Source organism: Macaca fascicularis, chromosome 8 (assembly GCF_037993035.2).
Source record: "Macaca fascicularis isolate 582-1 chromosome 8, T2T-MFA8v1.1".
Lineage (NCBI taxonomy): Eukaryota > Metazoa > Chordata > Mammalia > Primates > Cercopithecidae > Macaca > Macaca fascicularis.
The window spans coordinates 111,274,195-111,293,829 of record NC_088382.1 but is presented as its reverse complement, the minus strand read 5'-3'; the positions used below and the strand labels follow the sequence as shown (position 1 = coordinate 111,293,829).

The 19,635-nt window shown below is 45.0% G+C and overlaps 2 protein-coding genes across 21 annotated transcripts in view; one reads left to right on the top strand and one right to left on the bottom strand.

The window, feature by feature from the left end:
• NCALD (neurocalcin delta) overlaps nt 1-3,281 on the top strand; it is a 444,446-nt gene extending 441,165 nt beyond the window's left edge. For all 13 annotated transcript variants that reach the window (XM_045399198.3, XM_045399194.3, XM_045399195.3 and 10 more), the window contains one exon: nt 600-3,281. In XM_045399198.3, the coding sequence (XP_045255133.1) occupies nt 600-697 (98 nt within the window). In that variant the 3' untranslated portion in view covers nt 698-3,281. The remainder of the gene's footprint in view (nt 1-599) is intronic.
• Nucleotides 3,282-7,309: 4,028 nt separating this feature from the next.
• The window catches only part of GRHL2 (grainyhead like transcription factor 2), a 184,709-nt gene continuing 172,383 nt past the window's right edge, over nt 7,310-19,635 (bottom strand). For all 8 annotated transcript variants that reach the window (XM_065519483.2, XM_073999234.1, XM_065519484.2 and 5 more), the window contains 2 exons: nt 12,512-12,576; nt 7,310-10,441 (listed from right to left, as the gene is read on the bottom strand). In XM_065519483.2, coding sequence (XP_065375555.1) covers nt 10,327-10,441; nt 12,512-12,576 — 180 coding nt within the window. In that variant the 3' untranslated portion in view covers nt 7,310-10,326. The remainder of the gene's footprint in view (nt 10,442-12,511; nt 12,577-19,635) is intronic.

The window sequence follows — 19,635 nt, the reverse complement described above, 5'->3', positions numbered from 1 at the left end:
TTCCCCTGACCTCAGATGGAGGCACAACTGTCTTCCCGTGGTGTTTGTATAAACAAACACTTATGTCCACGACTTCTTCCCCAAGATAGGATGGGCTCTTGCAGCAAACCTAAGAACACAGAGTGGCGTGAAGAACACGAAGTGGCTCAGAAGGCTCCGGGGAACATCATGGGAACCAACTGGGTGCTGCCAGAGGCCAGCTCGTTCTCATAAAGGCAGGAGGGCCACTTATTTTACAAATGCTGAGTGAGCCTCTCCAGGGCACCTGGAGCCAGGAGGTCAGGGACCAGGTCAGCGTCATCCAGCACCCTCTCCCCAGCCCCGGGCCCAGGGCCGGGCACACAGTGCGCTCTCAGGCAGCGGTGTGTGATTGCCACTTGCACTGTCCTAAGTGCTGGCAATGCCATGGTGAACGAGGCAGCAGTGTTCCTGGAGAGTCCCCTGCGCTCTTCCCCGGGACAGGTGAGTGCTGTGTATCACAGCGGCAGTGAGGCTGCAGGCAGAAGGTGAACCGACGCTGCCCAGCACACAGGAGTGGGAAGGGTGTAAGCTCATGCAGCTGCCACCAGCCACCACTCACCCGTCCTCTTGCTTCCTAGGAAAACTCTCCCTGGAGGAGTTCATCCGAGGGGCCAAAAGCGACCCGTCCATAGTGCGCCTCCTGCAGTGCGACCCGAGCAGTGCCGGCCAGTTCTGAGCCCTGCACCCATCCATTGAATTGTAGAGCTGCTTGTGTTCCCTTTTGATTCTTCTTTTTAACAATTTTTTTTTTTTGCCAAACAATATCAATGGTGATGCCGTCCCCTGTGCGGTCTGATGCGCCTTCCTCCGTGACGCCTTCAGCTTCTTTTGTCGTGGATGCTTCGTGGGAATGCCCAGAGCCCCAGTGTGCTTGTGGAGAGCATGGACAGACTTTGTGGTGTTCATTGTTTGACGGTTTTTAAGCGTTACTATTATTTTTTCTTTTGATTCTAATGTCTCTGTTCTAAAACCTAAGACTCGGGGGTGGGGGGAAAAGAAGGGAAACCCATCCAGTCCCGTGATTCTATTGCAAGCTTCAAGGGGCTTATTGTTTGAAAGACAAAACTCCCCGCCTGGGTCTGTTGTCATACATGCCGCTGTAGGGGTGATGGATGGCAGCGGATGCTGGATTCCCCAAGAACAAGTTACCCTCTGGGGTGAGGCTATTCCAGGGAGCTGGGACATTTCCCCATGGGGGCCCACTCCCCCCTCTTCCCCAGCAGGTTGTAGTTTCTAAGCTGTGAACATTTCAAGGTAAATTAATAGAGGAGAGGAAAAAGATGGCTCAGCTATTCTTTCACAGGTTTACACTAGTTGAGCTAATATGCGTGTCTTTGGAAATTAAACACAAATGGTAACCTAGTTCAAAACCAGACCCATCTTGTTGCCTATTGTGATAAAATAAAAAGACTGCTGTATATAACATATTGGGTATTGCAGACCAAATTAAGTGTTTTGCCTTGTTTAAATGAAATGCATGTTTAGTGAGCACTAATACAATCTTATTCCAGAAGACTGTTTTTAGTAGCTTATTGTGAAGTAAGACAACTATAATGAATGTCTATGTCTTGTTTTGAAGTCATATCTGTCTTTGCACAAATGTACCAATCGACAAGTATATTTTATATATTCCATAAAAATACAAAGTAACCCTGACTAGGGCCCAACCTTAATTTTGAATGCGTTTCCAGAGTGGCCGTGCCTAGAGGGCAGATGCAGAACAGGTGGTAGTGGGACAGGACAGTTGGAGCACAGCAATGTTAACATGTATTATGGGGAGCCAGGAGTGTGGTTTGCCTCCCAGGCCCAGCAGCCCATTGACAGCATTAGACTGGCGGCATGGTGCTTTTCTGAGCAGATCAATACTCTGCAGACTCGAAAAAAAAAAAAAAAATTGCATACATTCTTGGAACTTCCCAGTGGTTTAATCTGTGTGCATGGTTAGGGAGCCAGGTCTGGAATATTCAGTTTCCCTGCCCCTGTTAAAAAGTCAGAGGTTGGGCAGTCATCAAATTCATCATAAAGACAAGGGCAAGTGCATCTGTGGTTTCCAAGGCCCCCCGATGGAGAATCCAAAAGTATTTTCCATTGCTGTGCTCTTTGAATGCAGACTTCTATTTCCAGAAGTGACAGCACAAGTCTGAGTTGCTGTTTGGTCTGGTGACCTCAGACACACTGATTTGAATTGAAAGCTAAGAGTGAAAATTTGCTGGTTACAGGCGAGTCATATTCTCGCAAGTAGCTGGCAAAGGGAGGCCCAAATACTTGAGGTTGTTCATGGGGAATTTGCCCGTAAGAGAAGGCAGAGAGGTCCCCAGTGGGTATATTTACTGCCAAGCCACTTGCCGAAGAACAGGAACCGCAGAAAGAGAGACATCATAACCAGGAGAAAAACGTGGCCGAACATGCTAACCTCCAGGTTTCTATGTATGACTTGAGTCTGCTGTAACTGGTAGCAGAAATCCAAATTTGTATGGTAGACCAAAAGGAACCAAATCTGTAGGGTGAAACTTTGAGACCTAGACTCTATAAAAATAATCCAAGTCTTTCCCCAGGGGTCAGTTCCTCACAGTGGTTCTGTACCAAGACTTGCCAAATTCCTCCATGGCCAAGTGTTAAAACCTGTTTTTGAAAACTAGCGAATTAACCTAAGACACAGAAGGCAGACTGGGTGAGGAGACCCAGCATGCCCTATTGGCAGTGCTCAGGAGCTGCATCGCACTTTCCCCTGCTCTGGATCGAAGTCCTAATTCCTTCCTTTAATTCTACTTTGGTAGGTGGAATCAGTTAATGTTTTGAGAAACTTGCCCGGGCTCTGCCCTTAGTCAAGACATCTCGTTGAGCCAGACCCACTCTGTTCCTTGGAACCTAGAGCTGGAGTGAGGACTAGAGGTCTCCGGCTATTCCAGAAAGAAAAGTGAGCCACATGCAGGCCAATGAATGCCGACACTTCCAGAATGTATGGAAATGGTCCCTGTCCTGGCCTGCCACTGACCCCGTCTGTATTTTCTCGGAGGTGGCTTTTCTCCTTCTCCTTCCCAGGAAGGTCTTCGTATGTCAAATCCAACGCACTCAAGTTTGGCCAAGGGACTCCACAGCACCCAGAAGGCTGCATGCCTCAAGGTTTATGTCACTCCTCTGCTGGGCTGTTCATTGTCATTGCCGTGTTCAGGGACCTTTGGAAATAAAACCTGTTCTGTCCCAAATAAAATCAGCCTGTGATGTTCAAGGGACTGGAATAAAGTGGCTTATGACCTGAAGGATTCTACAGAGTGTTCGACTGTTCATACCTCGTTCAGAGTCGGGGGTTGGGGGACTGGGGGTGTTGTCCCATCCCATCAGTATGCCCACGGTGGATTTAATAATATATAATTTATAAGTCATAGCCTATGGAGTGGCCCGTATATCAGTTGACTGTGTAGCTCTTGCCTGGCATTAAAGCATGTTTTTGGTTTAACATGATTGTCTGGAACATGAGATTTTCATGCTGAAACTGCTGCCACAGCTGAATCTGTGCCTTATTGAGGCTCTAGCTTCTGATACTGCCTTCCTCCTGGGTGTTCTTCCTGCCTAGAGCGACGCAAGGAACCAAGGTGTGTGAGTGGGGGATGAAAGAGGCTGCTGACCCCAAAGTTCTGTTCCAAGGCATCTTTGGTCTTTATATGAGCTTCCTTACATCCCTCCATGGTCTCCACTTTCTTCCCATCTCCTCCCCTTCCTCAAACTATAGTCCAAATGTTAAGTACAATAAAAGGAGAAACTGAGGCAACCTCCCCTTCAGTGGGATCTGGGTAAGCTTCAGGAAATAAATAATCTCTTCACCCCTCTCAACCTGAGAAGATTCAGTGAAAAAGATGACATGAGGCAGAGCCTACACTCTGAAAACCAGTTCCGATCACAGTGTTGGCTATTGTTGCTGTCATTGGCCTTGCCTCCAGCACAGGAGGCTGTTAATGTAGAGAAAAGGAGCTGCCAACTTGCTAACTTGAGTGTTAGCCAAGGGAGAGCCTCACGGGCCAACTAGACCTTGTGTGGGGGGTAGAGTTGCCCTCGAGGGAATCTTTTCCTACTGCACACAGTCGGCCACTATGGACCAGTGATGGCCCTGACACCATGAGTCCTGAGCATGAATAACACAAGTCTGATCCTGAGAAGGTGTCTGGGTGTCTCCAGTCTCATCAGAAGCCTGCCTACCAGCAACCTGGGAATTTCCAGCAAATTTCCAAACCTGAGGCTCCTATTTTCAGGGCATTTTCCTGCTGCCCCAACCCAACTGAGTCCCCACACATCCTAGTTTGGTACCCACCAGCTGAGGAAGAGTCCAAGTGTTCTCTCAGTCAAGGGCAAAGGAGAACACAAGAGCTGCCTTTGAAGGAATGGACCTCCTTCTCTTGCCTGGCTTGTCTTTGCCAGAAGTATGGTGAACACTTTCCCGAAAAATTCTGGTTTGGAGGTGGCCGAAGAAACAGAGAAAAAAACATTGAGTCTATGTTTTCTAAGTCAGTAGAGTATCAGTCAAATCCACCTGGAACAGATGATTGCATAGGGAAAAATATTCAGGCTGAGGGTATCACCAATGATCTATTCATTTCAAGCAGGGTTCTCTACAGTTGAATGCTGACCACATGTCCAGGACTTAGACAGGTCCTGGGCACTTGCGGTACTGGGTGCTAACGTAAAATGCATGGTCCCGTACACCCTTGGGGATGCACACAATGATTACTCTGAGAGCATCCCAGTCTTATTTCATGACTTCTTTTCTAACACTATTCCAGGAAATGGCTGACATTTTAATAGTTCTCTAAAAGAAATAGTGAAAATGCTTCAAAGTGCAGGGGTAGCAGGGCCTTCCAACCCTTATTAAATACTCACCTCTGCTACCAATACATAATCCTCATGAAGACAGACGGGTAAAGACACTGTCTCAAGATGTATTTTTTTTCCGGTACCAGTATTTAATCACTTTATTGGGTTCCCATTGAGTGTCCAGTGGCGGCCGAACACAGAACCAAGCACTATATGCAATCTTGGAGGTAGGCATGGGGGTGGGGAGGGTTGGGGTTATTAGCAAAGAAGCAGGAGACCAAGCTCACAGCCAATGCCTTGAAAACAATTACAAAGTAGCTTACACCTCCATCCCATGGCAGAACAGAAATCAAGTTCTTTCCACAGTGGTCCATGAGGGGTGTTTGCTGCCAGGGATCAAGCGGGTGATGTTCACCTTGGTGCCTTTTCACCATCCTCTTCCTCTTTCTTGCTGCTTCTCGCTGATCAGAGGTCCCGCTGTAGAATTCCGGAGTCCCCAAAATTCATTCCTGAGCTTCTAAAATGAATCCCATGCACCCATTAAGAGAACTCAGAGACATATAGGGACGAAGGACTCCTGGGAAGAAAGGGCGTGTCGTACTAGGGTGATAGTGCAGAAAACCCACTCAGGGAAGTTAAGTGCAGCCTGACTGACTGTTTATTGGAGACTTTTTAAAAGAAGGGGTTGGCCTTGCTCCAATCTTCCCTTAGGAGAACCTGCAGCTGAGAGCAGAGTGGCCTGCCAGGCTCCAGGTGCCATGCCTGTGGAGCCCCTCTGAGGCCATGCTCTCCCGGGAGGTGAATGGCTGCACACAGCAGGGGCGTTAGGGCCGTGGCTGTCTGTGGCAGGGCATTAGGACTGGGCCTTCTTGCCCAGAGTGGGACTCCTCCTGTGGGCGACCATTGTCTGGGGCTCCCCACTGACCTGGCTGAGACTTTCTGGGAACTGTGCTATGGTCTGAGACTTTTTCCACATGGACTTCCTCCAATAAATCTGCTAAACTTCTAATCCCATCATGTCATCTACATCTTGGAGGACCTCAAGTGACACAGCGACCTTGCCCTTAACCTTCCCATTGACCCCCCAGGAACAAAGAGCTCCAACCGTCGAGTCGGCAGCCTTCCCAAAGTGAGGATCACAGTGGTGACTTCTCATCATATCCAGAATGTCTAAGGGTAAGAGGGGTCTATGTGTCTTAGGACTAGGGAGATGACAGCCCTGACTCTCCCAGGGCAAATGTTTGTCACTGTGCTGATAGACACCAGATCACTATCCTTTTGCACCCCGCCTCCTATGAGGGCAGACTATGTCTAACTTGCCTCTCTCTCTCCAGCACATGGCAAAACATCAGGTCCAGAGTAATTGAACTGAATCAGTGTAGAGAGTGGAAGGCAAGAGCTGGTACTAGACTTCACGACAATGACAATTAGCCATCATCGCCTATCCAACCAGCATCTCATTCCAGGGAGCTGGGTGGCACACATGGTGAGCACCTAACAGCAGGACCGTGGCTGCCACAGGCCAAGGGGGAGGCTGTCTCAGGAGATGTGGAGACCAACTCATGCCCTCAGCTGGACCTACTTGGGCAGCTGGGGAGAGCACCAAGACCTCCTAATAAGGCTGTGGAACACAGTCATGACAACACTCCTTGGGGCCCGTTTCTAATCCCAGGATCTCTCCAGAAGGCTCTGCAGTGAGCGCTTCCTCCAGCCCCTCACTTCCCAGCCCCTGGTCTAGGCATGGAGGCCACTGGAGATGCCGCTGGAGTTGAAGTTGGTCAAGAGAGGTTTCCTAAAGGCAAATGTTTAGCCAAGATTTGAAAGCTGTGGACATGGATAGACAGAGAGATGGGAAGATGTAGAAGAATGTAGAAACGCTACTTGTTTGGAACAGAGCTGCTCTTGGGAGATAATCATGGACAGCGGTTAAAGGAGTGTGGGCAGCCCCACAGAGTGGTGCCCACCAACGAAACCCCAGCAGATACCGGGATAGTGCATACAGGTGTTCACGTTCGAGCCAACAGATCCTAAGGAGCCTGTGGGTTCCAGGGCAAGAGACTGTGAGAAAACTGGAGTTTGAGCCACATGGTTTCAGCCTCCATGCGGAGGTTGGTGCAGGTGAACTAAGGAAGCAGAAAGCTTTTGTGGAAATTGAAGGGCGAGCAAGTGTGCCTGGGAGAGAGGATGGGCAGAAGCAAGTGAACAGAACCAACTCCCTGCCCCAAGGGACTGGCCAAGAATAATCACCCTGGGGAGCCTGCCGTGGTCACACAGAAGCCTTGGAAGTCCTTCAGTCCTCCTCACATTTAACACTGGGGTGAAGCACAGCAAAGTAACTTTACCAGGAAATCCCTGCTCTGTTGAAGCCCAGGACCTGAAGGCGGGGTAGGCAGCTAGAATTTTCCCACATCACACAGAAACCTCTCTCCAACCAGGTAAAAATCCCCAATACTGGCCACGCAGAAAGCACCAGGCACTGTTGTTTTACTCTTATGTTATGAATATTTATTTTTTTCTTCTTAAAAATGTACAAAAAATAAAATAACTGTATTTATAGTTTATAGATTCCCCCTCTCCCATTTACAAAACTATTAAGTTACATTTACCTTTTTTTTAAAACATGAGAGCAAATTGTACATATATCAATCTCCCTTGCTTGTCTTTAAGAAAGGGCCGTTCATAGCATTTGGCACAAACCCTCTATTTCTGTTGCGTTTTCATGATTTTAAATAAGAAGGAAAATAAACATTTGATTCACTTCACGCTTCCTAAGTTTCTGGGCAGGGACATGCCTCACTCTTTTAGAAACCAGTTCCAAGATGACATCTGACTGCATTTTTCTGTTGGTCTCAACTTCTAAACACTCATAAAGTCTAAACAATTTGGAGATGTATGAGGAAAAACTCTTGTTCTGTTCAGTTCAGACTTTGTTTAAAAAAAGAAGAAAGAAAGAAAAGAAAAATGCTCATTTCACATGTCCATGATCTTCCACGGATTTTTTTAAGCTTATTTATTTGAGTTTGATTAATTTAAGGGACAAAAAAGAAGAGGCGGCAAGTTTTCCTATCTCTTTGGAGTGTTTTGCTCGGGAAATTTTGCTCATCAAAGTTCAGCTAACATACACAGCGTACACATCAAAGGCAAGCTGGGGTGCTCCGAAGACGCAGAGGGGAACAGATCGAAAGGGATGTGGCACTCGGCACCACCCTCTGGTGGCACTGGCCTCAAATCCCTTGTTGTGGCAATTGTCACCACCACGATTGCTCAAGGACTTAGGAAACATGTGGAGCATCTCCAATTCATCTTCTGCCTTAGGGCAGGACTGGCAAACAGTTTCATAAAGAGGCTGGAGGGAGAGGGGTAGGTTGCCTGTGTCAGGCTGCCAAATCTTTGTCTTTTTCCTACTCTGGAGTCCTAGGCCCCAGCCCGAGTATTTGCCGTTGTTATGTCTGCCAATCGTGTTCGAAACTATTCCTAACCCTAGGAGCATGGGAAGTGCATAGTACGACATGTATTTCCAACACTGAATTTGTCCATCTCAGAACAGAGCCCCATTAGTACCCTGGAGGGTCCCCAAGCTGCTGGTCCAGGGCGTGGCAGTCAGAGTGGAGGAGGAGGGGACAAACTGGAGCACAGCTGGATCCACGATGCAAACCTTTGGCACCACAGGAAGGGTTAACATGCCCAGAGGACACACAGAAAGGTGACCCCTCACTGCCGCTCTGAGATCTTCTTGGGCACAGCACCTGCTCTCTGTCCCATTCAATTCCTCCGCAACCTCAAGGAGAAACAGCTGAGCTAGAAGCAGCCCCTCCACCCTGCTCTGCATCTCAGGGGCAGATGAGGCGGGAGCACAGGAAGCCCTGAGAGAAGGGGCCTCCAGGTAAGAGTCAAAGTGCTTTACAAACAAATCTGGGCCGTTGTAGAGAACCTGTCCTAGACCCAGGGCCTTGGGTGCAGGATGTGTCTACCTACCAAAAAGCTAGTGCTTCAGGCCACAGGGGCGAACGCAAACCCCTAAACCTGTCCCCTCAAAGAGAACAGTGGCCCATGATGGTTCATCATTTTGTGACTGTTTAGGGGAGTGTTTTTCTCTTCCAGCTCCCAGGGCATATAGCAGGAGACCACAGCTTCTCTCTCCCAGTTTGCCTCCTGAGGCTGTTTTCACGGGAGCCAGGTCTCTTGGCACATTCTTTCTCACTCACTTCCTTAAAACCCAGCATGCAGGAGCGAGGCAAACAATCGCCCCTTTCCGTCTGGTGGCCCAGGAGGAAGCCCCAGCCGGCCAACTCAGGGGCTTCGGCAGCAGGCCTTTTAAAGGGCCACTTGAGATGAAGGGCTTGTAAACTGGGAGGCACGGCACAGTGTCCAGGATTCTCATGATAGCCAAGGAGCTCTGCAGCAGGCCCAGTCACAGGGCCCTGATGGCAAACCCCTGCAGAGGCTCTCCAGAAAGCTCAGGCTGTGCCCGCAGCCAAAGCTGGAGAAGGAGCTGGGGTCTCAGACAGGATGGCCTTTCCCACGAGACAGCTCAAAGGGAGAGTCAAGGAAAACACATCATTGTGAGATAAACGTGGTGGCCTCGAAGGAGAGTCATGCCTGTGGAGAGGGAGGGGGGCTTCCTCTGGGGACAGGGAACGAGCCCCCAGGTACGCCCACTGCAGAGTCCATCTCGGCATCAGCTGCAGTCACCTTAACATCCCAAAGGCCCTCTCCCTAGCCCGGCATGTCTCCTGAACAGGCACAGAGGCAAAAACCCCTGTTAAAATGGTCTCCAGGTCTGTGTCTCCTCTAGGCCAGTGGCAGTAAACATGCCCACATACCACAGGTAAAATATATTATTACAATATTATAAACACTATGTACAATGCAGACAGGCAGACTTTATGTGTTACTTACTAATTACACGGTGGCCGATGGTCTTCCTGCACAAGGCCTGGTGGCCACTTGCTGGGAACCCTGGAGGTATTTAGCAAGACGACCTTCCCCAGAGCAACCTGAAGGTGTTTGACCAGAAAGTGGGCATCCACCTCTCGCCCCGCCTATGACTACTGCACCCAGAAGTAGCTCATTTTGTCCAGCCACTCAGGAGATGTGGAGGGGTGAGAAAGAAGGGATGGGAATTTTTTAGGCTGTTCGGGATGAGTGTTTCTCTCAAAGGGGGAATGCTGGACGGTCTCATCTGGAGCTAGCAGTGACCTGCAGAGTCCTGGAAGGCCTGGACCCGGACTCCAGGAAAAGATGGACAATAAATAGGAATCCGACAGGCCTAAGGCACTTTCCTGAGGGGCTCAGGATTCAGCTCCGTGGTAGGTGCCAGTGGACGGGCCAAGCACACCAACAGTGGGGCCTGTCCCTTGCCCCACTCCCCAGCATAGTCTTGTAACAGCAGTTGTGAGATGAGGGAGACGGGTCTCCGGGTTCTGGGGCCGGGGCTTCTGTCTCTCCCAAGGAGGAACACACTGAGAGCTCCAGCCAAAGCGGATGCCAAACCCAGGGCTAGATTTCCATGAGCGTGACCTTGAAGCCCTCCACCATGCTCTCCATGTTGAGGATGAAGGTGTCCTCGTTCGAGTAGTGCTCGATGATGTTGTCATCCATGTTCACCAAGATGCTGCCATGGAGAGGGGAGGGGTATGAAAAACAAAGACGTGGTGAACAATGTGCCCAGGGCAAGGGGAGCTCCAGGCTGGGGGTTCTCGTAGCCATTCTTTTGCGGTGGAGGCTGGGAGGAGTGGAGGAGAAAGGACACAAGGCAGGGGAAGACCCTCATTCTGTTTTCTTTCCCCAAAAACTAGTTTGAGGAAAGCAAAGCCTCAATTTCTCAGAACTAACTTTCAACCCAACCCGCTTGCTTTATAGATGAGTAAACTGAGGCCCAGGGAAGTTAGGAAGCCCAGAATGACAGAGTTAGTGATTACCAGGGCCAGGACCTAAATTATTAGGCCCCCTCTTTTTCATTAAACCATATTGCCTCTATGAAAATGCGTTTTTAAAAAGGCATTGCCTCTACTTTTAGGAGGAAGAGGAAAATAAGCAAGAATTGCAGCTACCCTTTTTTGAGCATGTTGACCTTGTATTTAGTTCTCACAGCCACTGTGAAGGTAGGTGTCATCATCGCCATTTTGCAAATGAGAAAACTGAGCTCACCAAGGTTAAATTGTTTCCCCAAGTTCATTCAGTTAGTGCATGGCTGAGCTTGATTTTGAAATTAGCTTTACCTCGTTCTGACACTTGTACTTTACCACCTATGACCTACTCCTTGGCTAAGTATCCCTGGTAGAGTTTTAAGAAAGCCAACAGCTTCCAGAGACTTCCATAATTTCCTTAAGCCAATTTCATGATTTGAAGTCAGACAGATGCTAGTTTGAGAATGAACCACTGACTCTATCATTTTACAGTTATGTGTCAGCAGGCAAGCTGTTAGCCTTTCAGAGCCTCAGTTTATTCTTCTGTAAAAATAAGAGCAGTCACCCAGCTTTAAAGGATTGTTTATAGGATAAAAACATTTAGCACAACACCTGACACAGAGCTTGATGAAAGCAAAATGTTATCATCAGCATGTACCTCTGCACTGAGGATTTCTGCTCGGCAATAAGACTGTGAGACACCACTCAAATCTCACTGTCAGAGGAGTACGCCCAGCCTACTACACTGACCTTGGCAAGAAGTATAATGTGCATTTTAGTGAATCTTCCAACAAGAGCTCAGGTGGAAAGGGTTTCCTGTCGGATCCTCCAATCAACCAACAGGACTCATCACTCAGAGAGCCTCAGCTTCCCAGATAATCCAATTTCCTTTATGAAAGTGATCCAGAGAACAGTTGAAAGACTCATCTTCTGCTTTTGGTAGGAAAATACCCCAGAAGCTGAGTCGACAGATACCCTCTCCTGGCACGTACGCTAGCTCCTGTGGCCCCTACTCTTAGACCCTTACACATAGGAAGCCCACACAGAAAGTCAGACAGCAGAACCTGGGAGCTAAGCACTTGAGCTTTGAGGACACAGACTTGGGTTCAAATCTGTGCTCTACCTACTGAACATGAGACCTTGGGTGAGATGCTCAAGCCCCTCTGGCTTGCTTTCCTCATCAATAAATCAGAGATAAGAGATTCCACCTCATAGACTGGTGAGAACTAAATAGAGAAATACATGTAAAGTACTTAGGAAGGGACCACGAACCTACTGAACACCCAGTAAATATGACCTATTGTTCTTAACAATGAGAACACACAGGTCCAATGATCATTTGAGAACATTTTCTTGATAACTACCTTAGAAGAATCCCCTATGTTCCAAACCATTTCTTGTTCCTAGTATGCCACCCAGAAACCAACCCCAAGGGCCATACGTGATTCCCTACAAACTCCACTCCCTGCACAAAGGTGACTTCGGCGTTCTCCCCAGTGTCCTCAGCACCTCCAGACCTCTGTGGTCTTCCTGCCCATCTTGTCATTGCAATAGGGCATCTCAGCTGACATAGTGCCAATGCACTGCCTCCCTCCTTCCCTCTCTCCCTAAAGATCTTCCAAACCCAATCTGCTCTGCAATTCTCTGGAAGAAGGACACAATTTTTATGAAAAGTGGGCAACAGACCTAACAAAAGACAGGCATCATTTTATTTTTAAGGCATCATGTGGACTTATCTGATTTGAAAGTCAATTTAAGTTCAGTTTCTTTCTTACCCTTTTTTGCTTTTCTTGTAAAGCTTTGCTATCTTCTCCACAGGCAGCCCATATTTCTCAGATATCTGTAATACCAATAACAAGAAGGCAGATGAGCACAGAAGGACGCCCAACTGGAAGCAAGGGGGAAAGTTCCAATTTCACTCCCTTGGCCATTTTCCCGGGAATAGAGTGCTCTTCACTCATGAGTCAAACTCTCAAAACACTCATTTATGAGCCTCTCCCTTTGGATAGACTTTAAATCATTCAACAAAAAATTCAGCCTCATGGGAATTCAATCTATGATAAAAGTGGCATTCCAAGTCAGTCAGAAAAAGATGGACTGTAACTATGATGTTGGATGAAATAGCCAACTAGAAAAAAATTTAACAAGTTACATTGGATTCCTTCTCTACTCCTTACACCAAAATACATTTGATACAGATCAAAGATTTACATGTGAAAGATGAAACCATAAAAGTAGAGGAAGAAACCATGAGTTAATTTTTTGGATAGCTGTCATCTTAAAGTAAGGAAGATCTTTCTAAACAAGACATGAAACCTGAAGAAAAAGGTCAAAAGGTTAATAAAAACAACACAACTTTAAAAATGCAGTACAGAAAAAAAAAAAAAACTAAAATGCTGAAGACAAAAAACACACTGGGAAACATTTTTGCAACACAAATGACAGACATGGAACTAACTTCCTTAAGTTAAAAAGAACTGCAAATCAAAAAAAAGATCAGCAATTCAATGAACAAAGGAAGAAAAAACCTGAAGAAGCAATTCACAGAAGAAAAGTAATTGGACAGTGAGCATATAAAAAAATGTACCACACAGTCATAATTTAAAATTTTCAAATTAAAGCAAAGTAGGATACTACTTTTATTTATTTTTATTTATTTATTTATTTTGTTGAGATGGAATCTTGCTCTGGTGCCCAGGCTGGAGTGCAGTGGTGTGATCTCGGCTCACTGCAACCTCTGCCTCCCAGGTTCAAGTGATTCTTCCACCTCAGCCTCTGGAGTAGCTGGGCCTACAGGTGCACACCATCACACCCAGCTCATTTTCGTATTTTTAGTAGAGACAGGGTTTCACCATGTTAACTAGACTGGTCTTGAACTCCTGACCTTGTGATCCACACACCTCGGCCTCCCAAAGTCCTGGGATTACAGGGTGAGCCCCCGCACCCGGCCTATTTTTCAAACTAACAACTAAAACTTGATAATACAGCATCAGCCAGACTATGAGAAACAGCAGTTCTCTCAGATGTTACTCTCAGATGCAAGAATAACATGCTCAACCTCTTGGAAAGAAATTTGGCAGAAGCTATTAAAATTTAAAATGCATATATCCTTTGACCCACATATTCCATATCTAGTAATCAGGTCTACAGAAATACATTCAGATGTACACAAAGATTTTCAAAGCATCATTGTTTAGAATAGAGAAAACTGCACATAACAAACATCCATTAAACACATTTTAATCATTCACACTTAAAACTCATGCAGTCATCAAAAGAAATGTGGGAAGCCTATATGAATTCACATTAACAAAAATATCCTTAACATATTGAGGAGAAAATACCAAGTTGCAAAACTGTGTTTATAGTGTGATCCTACTTGTATTTATATATACATATGTAAGTACACAGAATATTTGAAGGATCCACAACATATTAACAGGGACTACCCACTGAAGAATGGACAGAAACAAGGAGACCCTTTTACTTTTTATTTTGAAAAATTCTGTTCTATTTATTTTTACAATCATTGCGTTTCACTTTTATAAATATAAAGTAGTAATAGTTTACAGATGGATTTGGGAAAGCCCTGCCCTAAATGTCTTTCGTACCCTCTTTGCTCCCAAATCAAATCTGTCTGCCCCTTCTGAGCCCAGCAGCTGGGGGGGCTCACAGGCAGCTGAGAAAGGTGAAGTTTGAAACTTGGATTATTGGAAAGTCTAGCAGAGTCTGGAAAGAGAGGCTGAAGAGGTCTAGAGCAGAGCTGGAGGAGCTTTGGATCCTAAGAAGAGTTCACTCTATAGAGAATCACAGATTCTCACCCTTCCAACTATCTCACCCCACAGGAAGAACTCCCCATCCCCTAATAAGGCCCAAAGGCACGGAACAGGTGAGCAGAGAGCTGGGAGAGCAAAAAGAGACTATGACCGAGCAGCGGGCCTGACAGACATCACTAATCCACCACTGATGAGATTCTCTCACAGCCACACCTGAGCCAAACGAGCCAAGGATGAAAAACAACACATCCAGTGGGGGCCTTTGGACTGCAAAGAAAATTGGCAGAACTTCTGTTGGAGGCATCCATTTGAACAGAACATAAAAGAGCGCTTAAGAAAAACAGAACACCTGTGGAGCACACACACGCGAAATTCTGATATACAAATATGATTATTGATCTAAACATTTTTTTAAGTTGAGCAAATGAATAAAAGGATAGGTGGTCAATTTAGCAAACTTAATAGTGTCAGGAAAAATCAAGTCAAAAACAATTTCAAAGTGCAAAGCAAAAGGATAGAGCATAGATGGAAATCATGACGGAAAAGAAGAAAGACGAAAACATCCTGGAACTTCCCAGACAGAAAGAGCAAGTTACCCCAAAAAAGGATAAGCCTGGCTTCAGTCTTCTCATCTCAACACTAGAAACCAAATGACAGTGGACAGGAACTCTTACAGACTCCAGGGAAAAAGTATTTCACTCCACAAATTCCATACACCAACAAGCTATCTCTCACTTATCAGGGTGAAAGAGCAGTGTATTGAAAAAATACAGTTGGCCCTCAGTATCTCCAGGTTCTGCATTCTTGGATTCAATCAGCCATGGATTGAAGATATTAGAAAAAATATGAAAAATAAAAGTACAATGGCAAAAAGTAATATGAATCAAAACAATACAGTGTAACAATTATTTGCATGGCCTTTACAATGTATGACATATTATAAGTAATCTAGAGATTATTTAAAGTAATGGGAGGCTGTGTGTGTGTTACAGGCAAATATCTATGCCATTTTACTTGAGGGACTTGAGCATCTGTGGATTTGGGTTTGGAGGAGGTATCCTGGAACCAATCCTCCCGAGAACCTCAAGGGACCACTAGACTCACAAAAGAGCTCCAGCCAAATAGCAAATGCATCCAAATGGAGACATCAAACTAGGGAAAGGGGGAAGGAAAAAAGCCACCAGTGTCATGCTGTAAACTTGAGTATACATAGCAGGGGTGTCCAATCTTTTGGCTTCCCTGCGCCACACTGAAAGAAGAATTGTCTTGGGCCACACATAAAATACACTAACACTAATGATAGTTGATGGGCTTAAAAAAAAAAAAAGAAGCAAAAAAAATTCATAATGTTTTAAGAAAGTTTACAAATGTCTGTTGGGCCATATTCAAAGCTACCTTAGGCCACATGCAGCTTGTAGGCCATGGGTTGGACAAGCTAGGGTTACATGGACTGCAAATGTGAAGTGTAAGTGCTAAATAAGGATTCTTGAAGTTAAAAAAGGACATAATACAAAGGAAAATCTAAGCGTTTTCTAGAAATAAAGCACTAAGCTATTTTTGCAAAATCTAGAAGTTGAAAGTTGATGGGGAGAGAGCAGGCATTTCAACTGGCTCATTTTAGCAAAAAGAGGGAAGGCAAGGGAGAAAATATAGGCCTAAGGTCTCATCTCACAGAGGGAGGAGCGGAGCTGGAGGGCGCTGGTGGAGAAAATAGTTGAAAGTTTGTTTTCAAATACTAGAAAAGAATTACTTTAAGAATTTGGAAAATTTAGGAAAAGTAAATAATAACTTTCAAATTTAAAAGTTGAAATATAACAACTTAGAATCTGACTGCAAAACTAAAGAGAAAGTAAGAAGAAGCCACAACGTGAAATAAATAATAAACAAAAAGATGGAAGAAAAATCAAATGTATCAGTTATTATACCAAATGAGAATAAACTTCATTCTTCCAGTAAAATCTAGAGTGTCTGAGCGAGTGTAAAAGAAAATAAATAAATAAATAAAGAGAAAGAGAAAGAAAGAAGCTCAGTTGTATGGTGTTTAAAAGAAAAGCACTGAAGACAGTGTGGTGAGTGAAGGATGACTGATGGGTGACCACACCAATCAAATGCAAACAGAAGCAAAAGAGGAGTGACAAGGTATAATTTAAGGTTGACGAGGTTAAGAATGGATATGATATAATGATATGATATACGGATATGAATGGATATGATATATGATATAATGATAAAAAGCACAATTGATGGAGAAGCTACAGCAATCATAAAACTTTATGCATCCGATAACATGGCACTTAAGCAAAAATTATTATAGGTAATTATTACAGATGTAATCATTTTTGCTTAAGTGCTTTGCTTTTGCAAAATGAAAGTACAATTATTATGGGAGATTCACTTGAAAACCTTGAAACAATGCAATTATAGTGAGAGATTTCAATAGACCTTTTTAAGAATTGAACAAATCTAGTAGACGGATAGGTAAAAACAGTTGGATAATCATTATACTTTATATAATATACACACACCTATAACACACATTTATATATAGATATACACACACAAATATTATAAATATTACATATCCTAAAGAGATTCTCCCATGGATTGGGTAACAAAGATAAGCTACGTTGAATCACAATTCAATAAAATTAGAAATAAAAATGTTGTAAGTTTCCAGAAATGTTTAACCTCTTCTAAATACTTCTATGTAACCCTGGCTGTATAGCAGCTCACCATCTCTTTAGAATATCAAATTCCTTTAGCGACTGCTTGAGAAGAATTATATCTGTCTAAACGAACACTAGAAAGGTTCCTCAAATATTTTAATGCTGTTAATGCTGTTTCCAAATCTGGTGAGACACTCAATAATGTACGGTTGACATAGCTTTCATCACACCTCCCCCAAAATACCGTTTGGAAGAATTTATGCTTTCTTTCTCTCTTCCTCCCATGCCTGGCATCTGCACTGTTTGTCAATGTCTCCTGGTGGCCATGCTTGCACATGCAAATTAAAAGGGAATTGTCAAGGGGAGCTGGTTCTGCACCCAGAGAGCTCTGAGCAAAGCTTTGCTGAAGGGATGAAGGAAGAGGGACCTAGATGTAGCCAATTCTCAGGAGTCAGCTCACTACCTTCCCCATTCCCTGGGATTCTAGAATGATCCAGTTAACAGAGCTGGTGACTAGAAAAAATCCTTGAAGGGCAACCTACTTCCACATCATTTCTGGAGCTGTCATTTCCTCAGCATGGTTGATCTTAACCTGGAGGTCTACAGATGCCCAAAGAGTATATATATGAACTTGAATGGGGGAAAACATTCATCCTTATTTTCACTAACTTCAAACTGGAATGTAGCATTTTCTTTTTTTTTTTTTTTTTTGAGACGAGTCTTGCTCTGTCACCCAGGTTGGAGTGCAGTGGCACGATCTTGGCTCACTGCAAGCTCCTCCTCCTGGGTTCACATCATTCCCCTGCCTCAGCCTCCCGAGTAGCTGGGACTACAGGCATCCGCCACCACACCCGGCTAATTTTTTGTATTTTTAGTAGAGACAGGGTTTCACTATGTTAGCCAGGATGGTCTTGATCTCCTGACCTCGTGATCCACCGTCTCAACCTCCCAAAGTGCTGGGATTACAGGCATGAGCCACTGTGCCTGGCCGGAATGTAGCCTTTTCTTCAAGCTGGAACATAAAGTAACATTGGCAGTACCTGTGTCTTTTTTAACAAGGGAAATCACAGATATTTCATGTCATATTAGAATCCTGCAGATGTTCCAAAATACTGATTACATTCATTCATCACTTTGAAATTATAGTAGTTATTAGTCTCACCCATGGATCATATTTAATGCATGAATAAGGAGCACATGTATTTCTATATCATAAGCATGCTTTTTAAAATTATTTTGATGACTAAATATCAATATAACTAGTTTCCTTTATCATCCTATGTATTTTATTTTATACATCTAAAACATTATTCTGAAAAGGGTCCGTATATTTCACCAGACTGCCAAAGGTATCCATGGCACAAAAAAGTAAGCACCCCAATAAACATTTTTCTGTATATAAGAGCTTGTTGCGTACTTGGAAGTCCTATAGACTATGTTATCTGTACCTAACTACCATTCTGACTTCCTTGCCCTTCAAGAGTTGGCTTCTTTGAACTTTGGTTAGTGTTACTTGGAACTTCTTTTTAAAATAAAATGGAAAAATAAAATAGGAACTTTTTCCCACGCAACATCAACCAGCTTATATCTGTTAGTTCCCCCTGTTCTGAAAGAAAACTGAATCTGATGCTTGGGTTTTGTCTTTTTGGGGGTTTGATTCCCAGCTCCCCGAAGCATGAAAGGGAACACCTCAGCTCACAAATCAACTGATGCAAGTCAGAACTGGGTAAGGGGCATAAAATCTAGGGTAGCAGTGGCACCAGCCATAGCTAGCATTTATTGAGTCCCTGGGTCCCCAGCACACAGGCTTGTGGAGCTTTGCATGTATTCACTTGCTTAGTCCTCACATCATGAGAATGGAATTAGTGCTTTTATAAGCTCTGTTTCTCAGATTAGAGAACTGAGGCTTCCTGTCAGTCAGTAACTCACCCAGGATCCCTCAGCTAGTAAGTGGCAGAGACAGAATTTGAAAGGGAACAACCTGGCAGATGGCTTTAGATTCTGAACTGCTGGAGAAGATGGGCATATGTTGAGATGGTTTGGAGACAAGACTCACAGACCCCATCCTGTACAAAGAAGCAACTGGCAAAGGTGAAACCTCTGCCTCCAGGAGGGCAAAGTCCTGCTCTCAGTGCAACTCTCCGCATCAAAGGCAGCTTACAAATGTGCCACCCTGGGACAGTGTTCCCTGCCTCCATGCACATCAGGGAGATGCGCTTTGCCAAATTCAGAACCCTGGAAAGTGAGACCAGGCAGGATATCATCATGCAGAGGAAGCTGGCCATCTGTCAGGGGTGGCAGAAAATTCCTTCTGCCCAGGGGCTGGATGACATCACCCACACAACAATCCTTCTATGAATGAAAACGTGTGGCACATGATCGTTCTGTTGGAACAGGGTGATTCGGAGTGCTTGGGTTTTTTTCTTTGTGTTTTTCAAGTTGTCTCAACTGAGCATG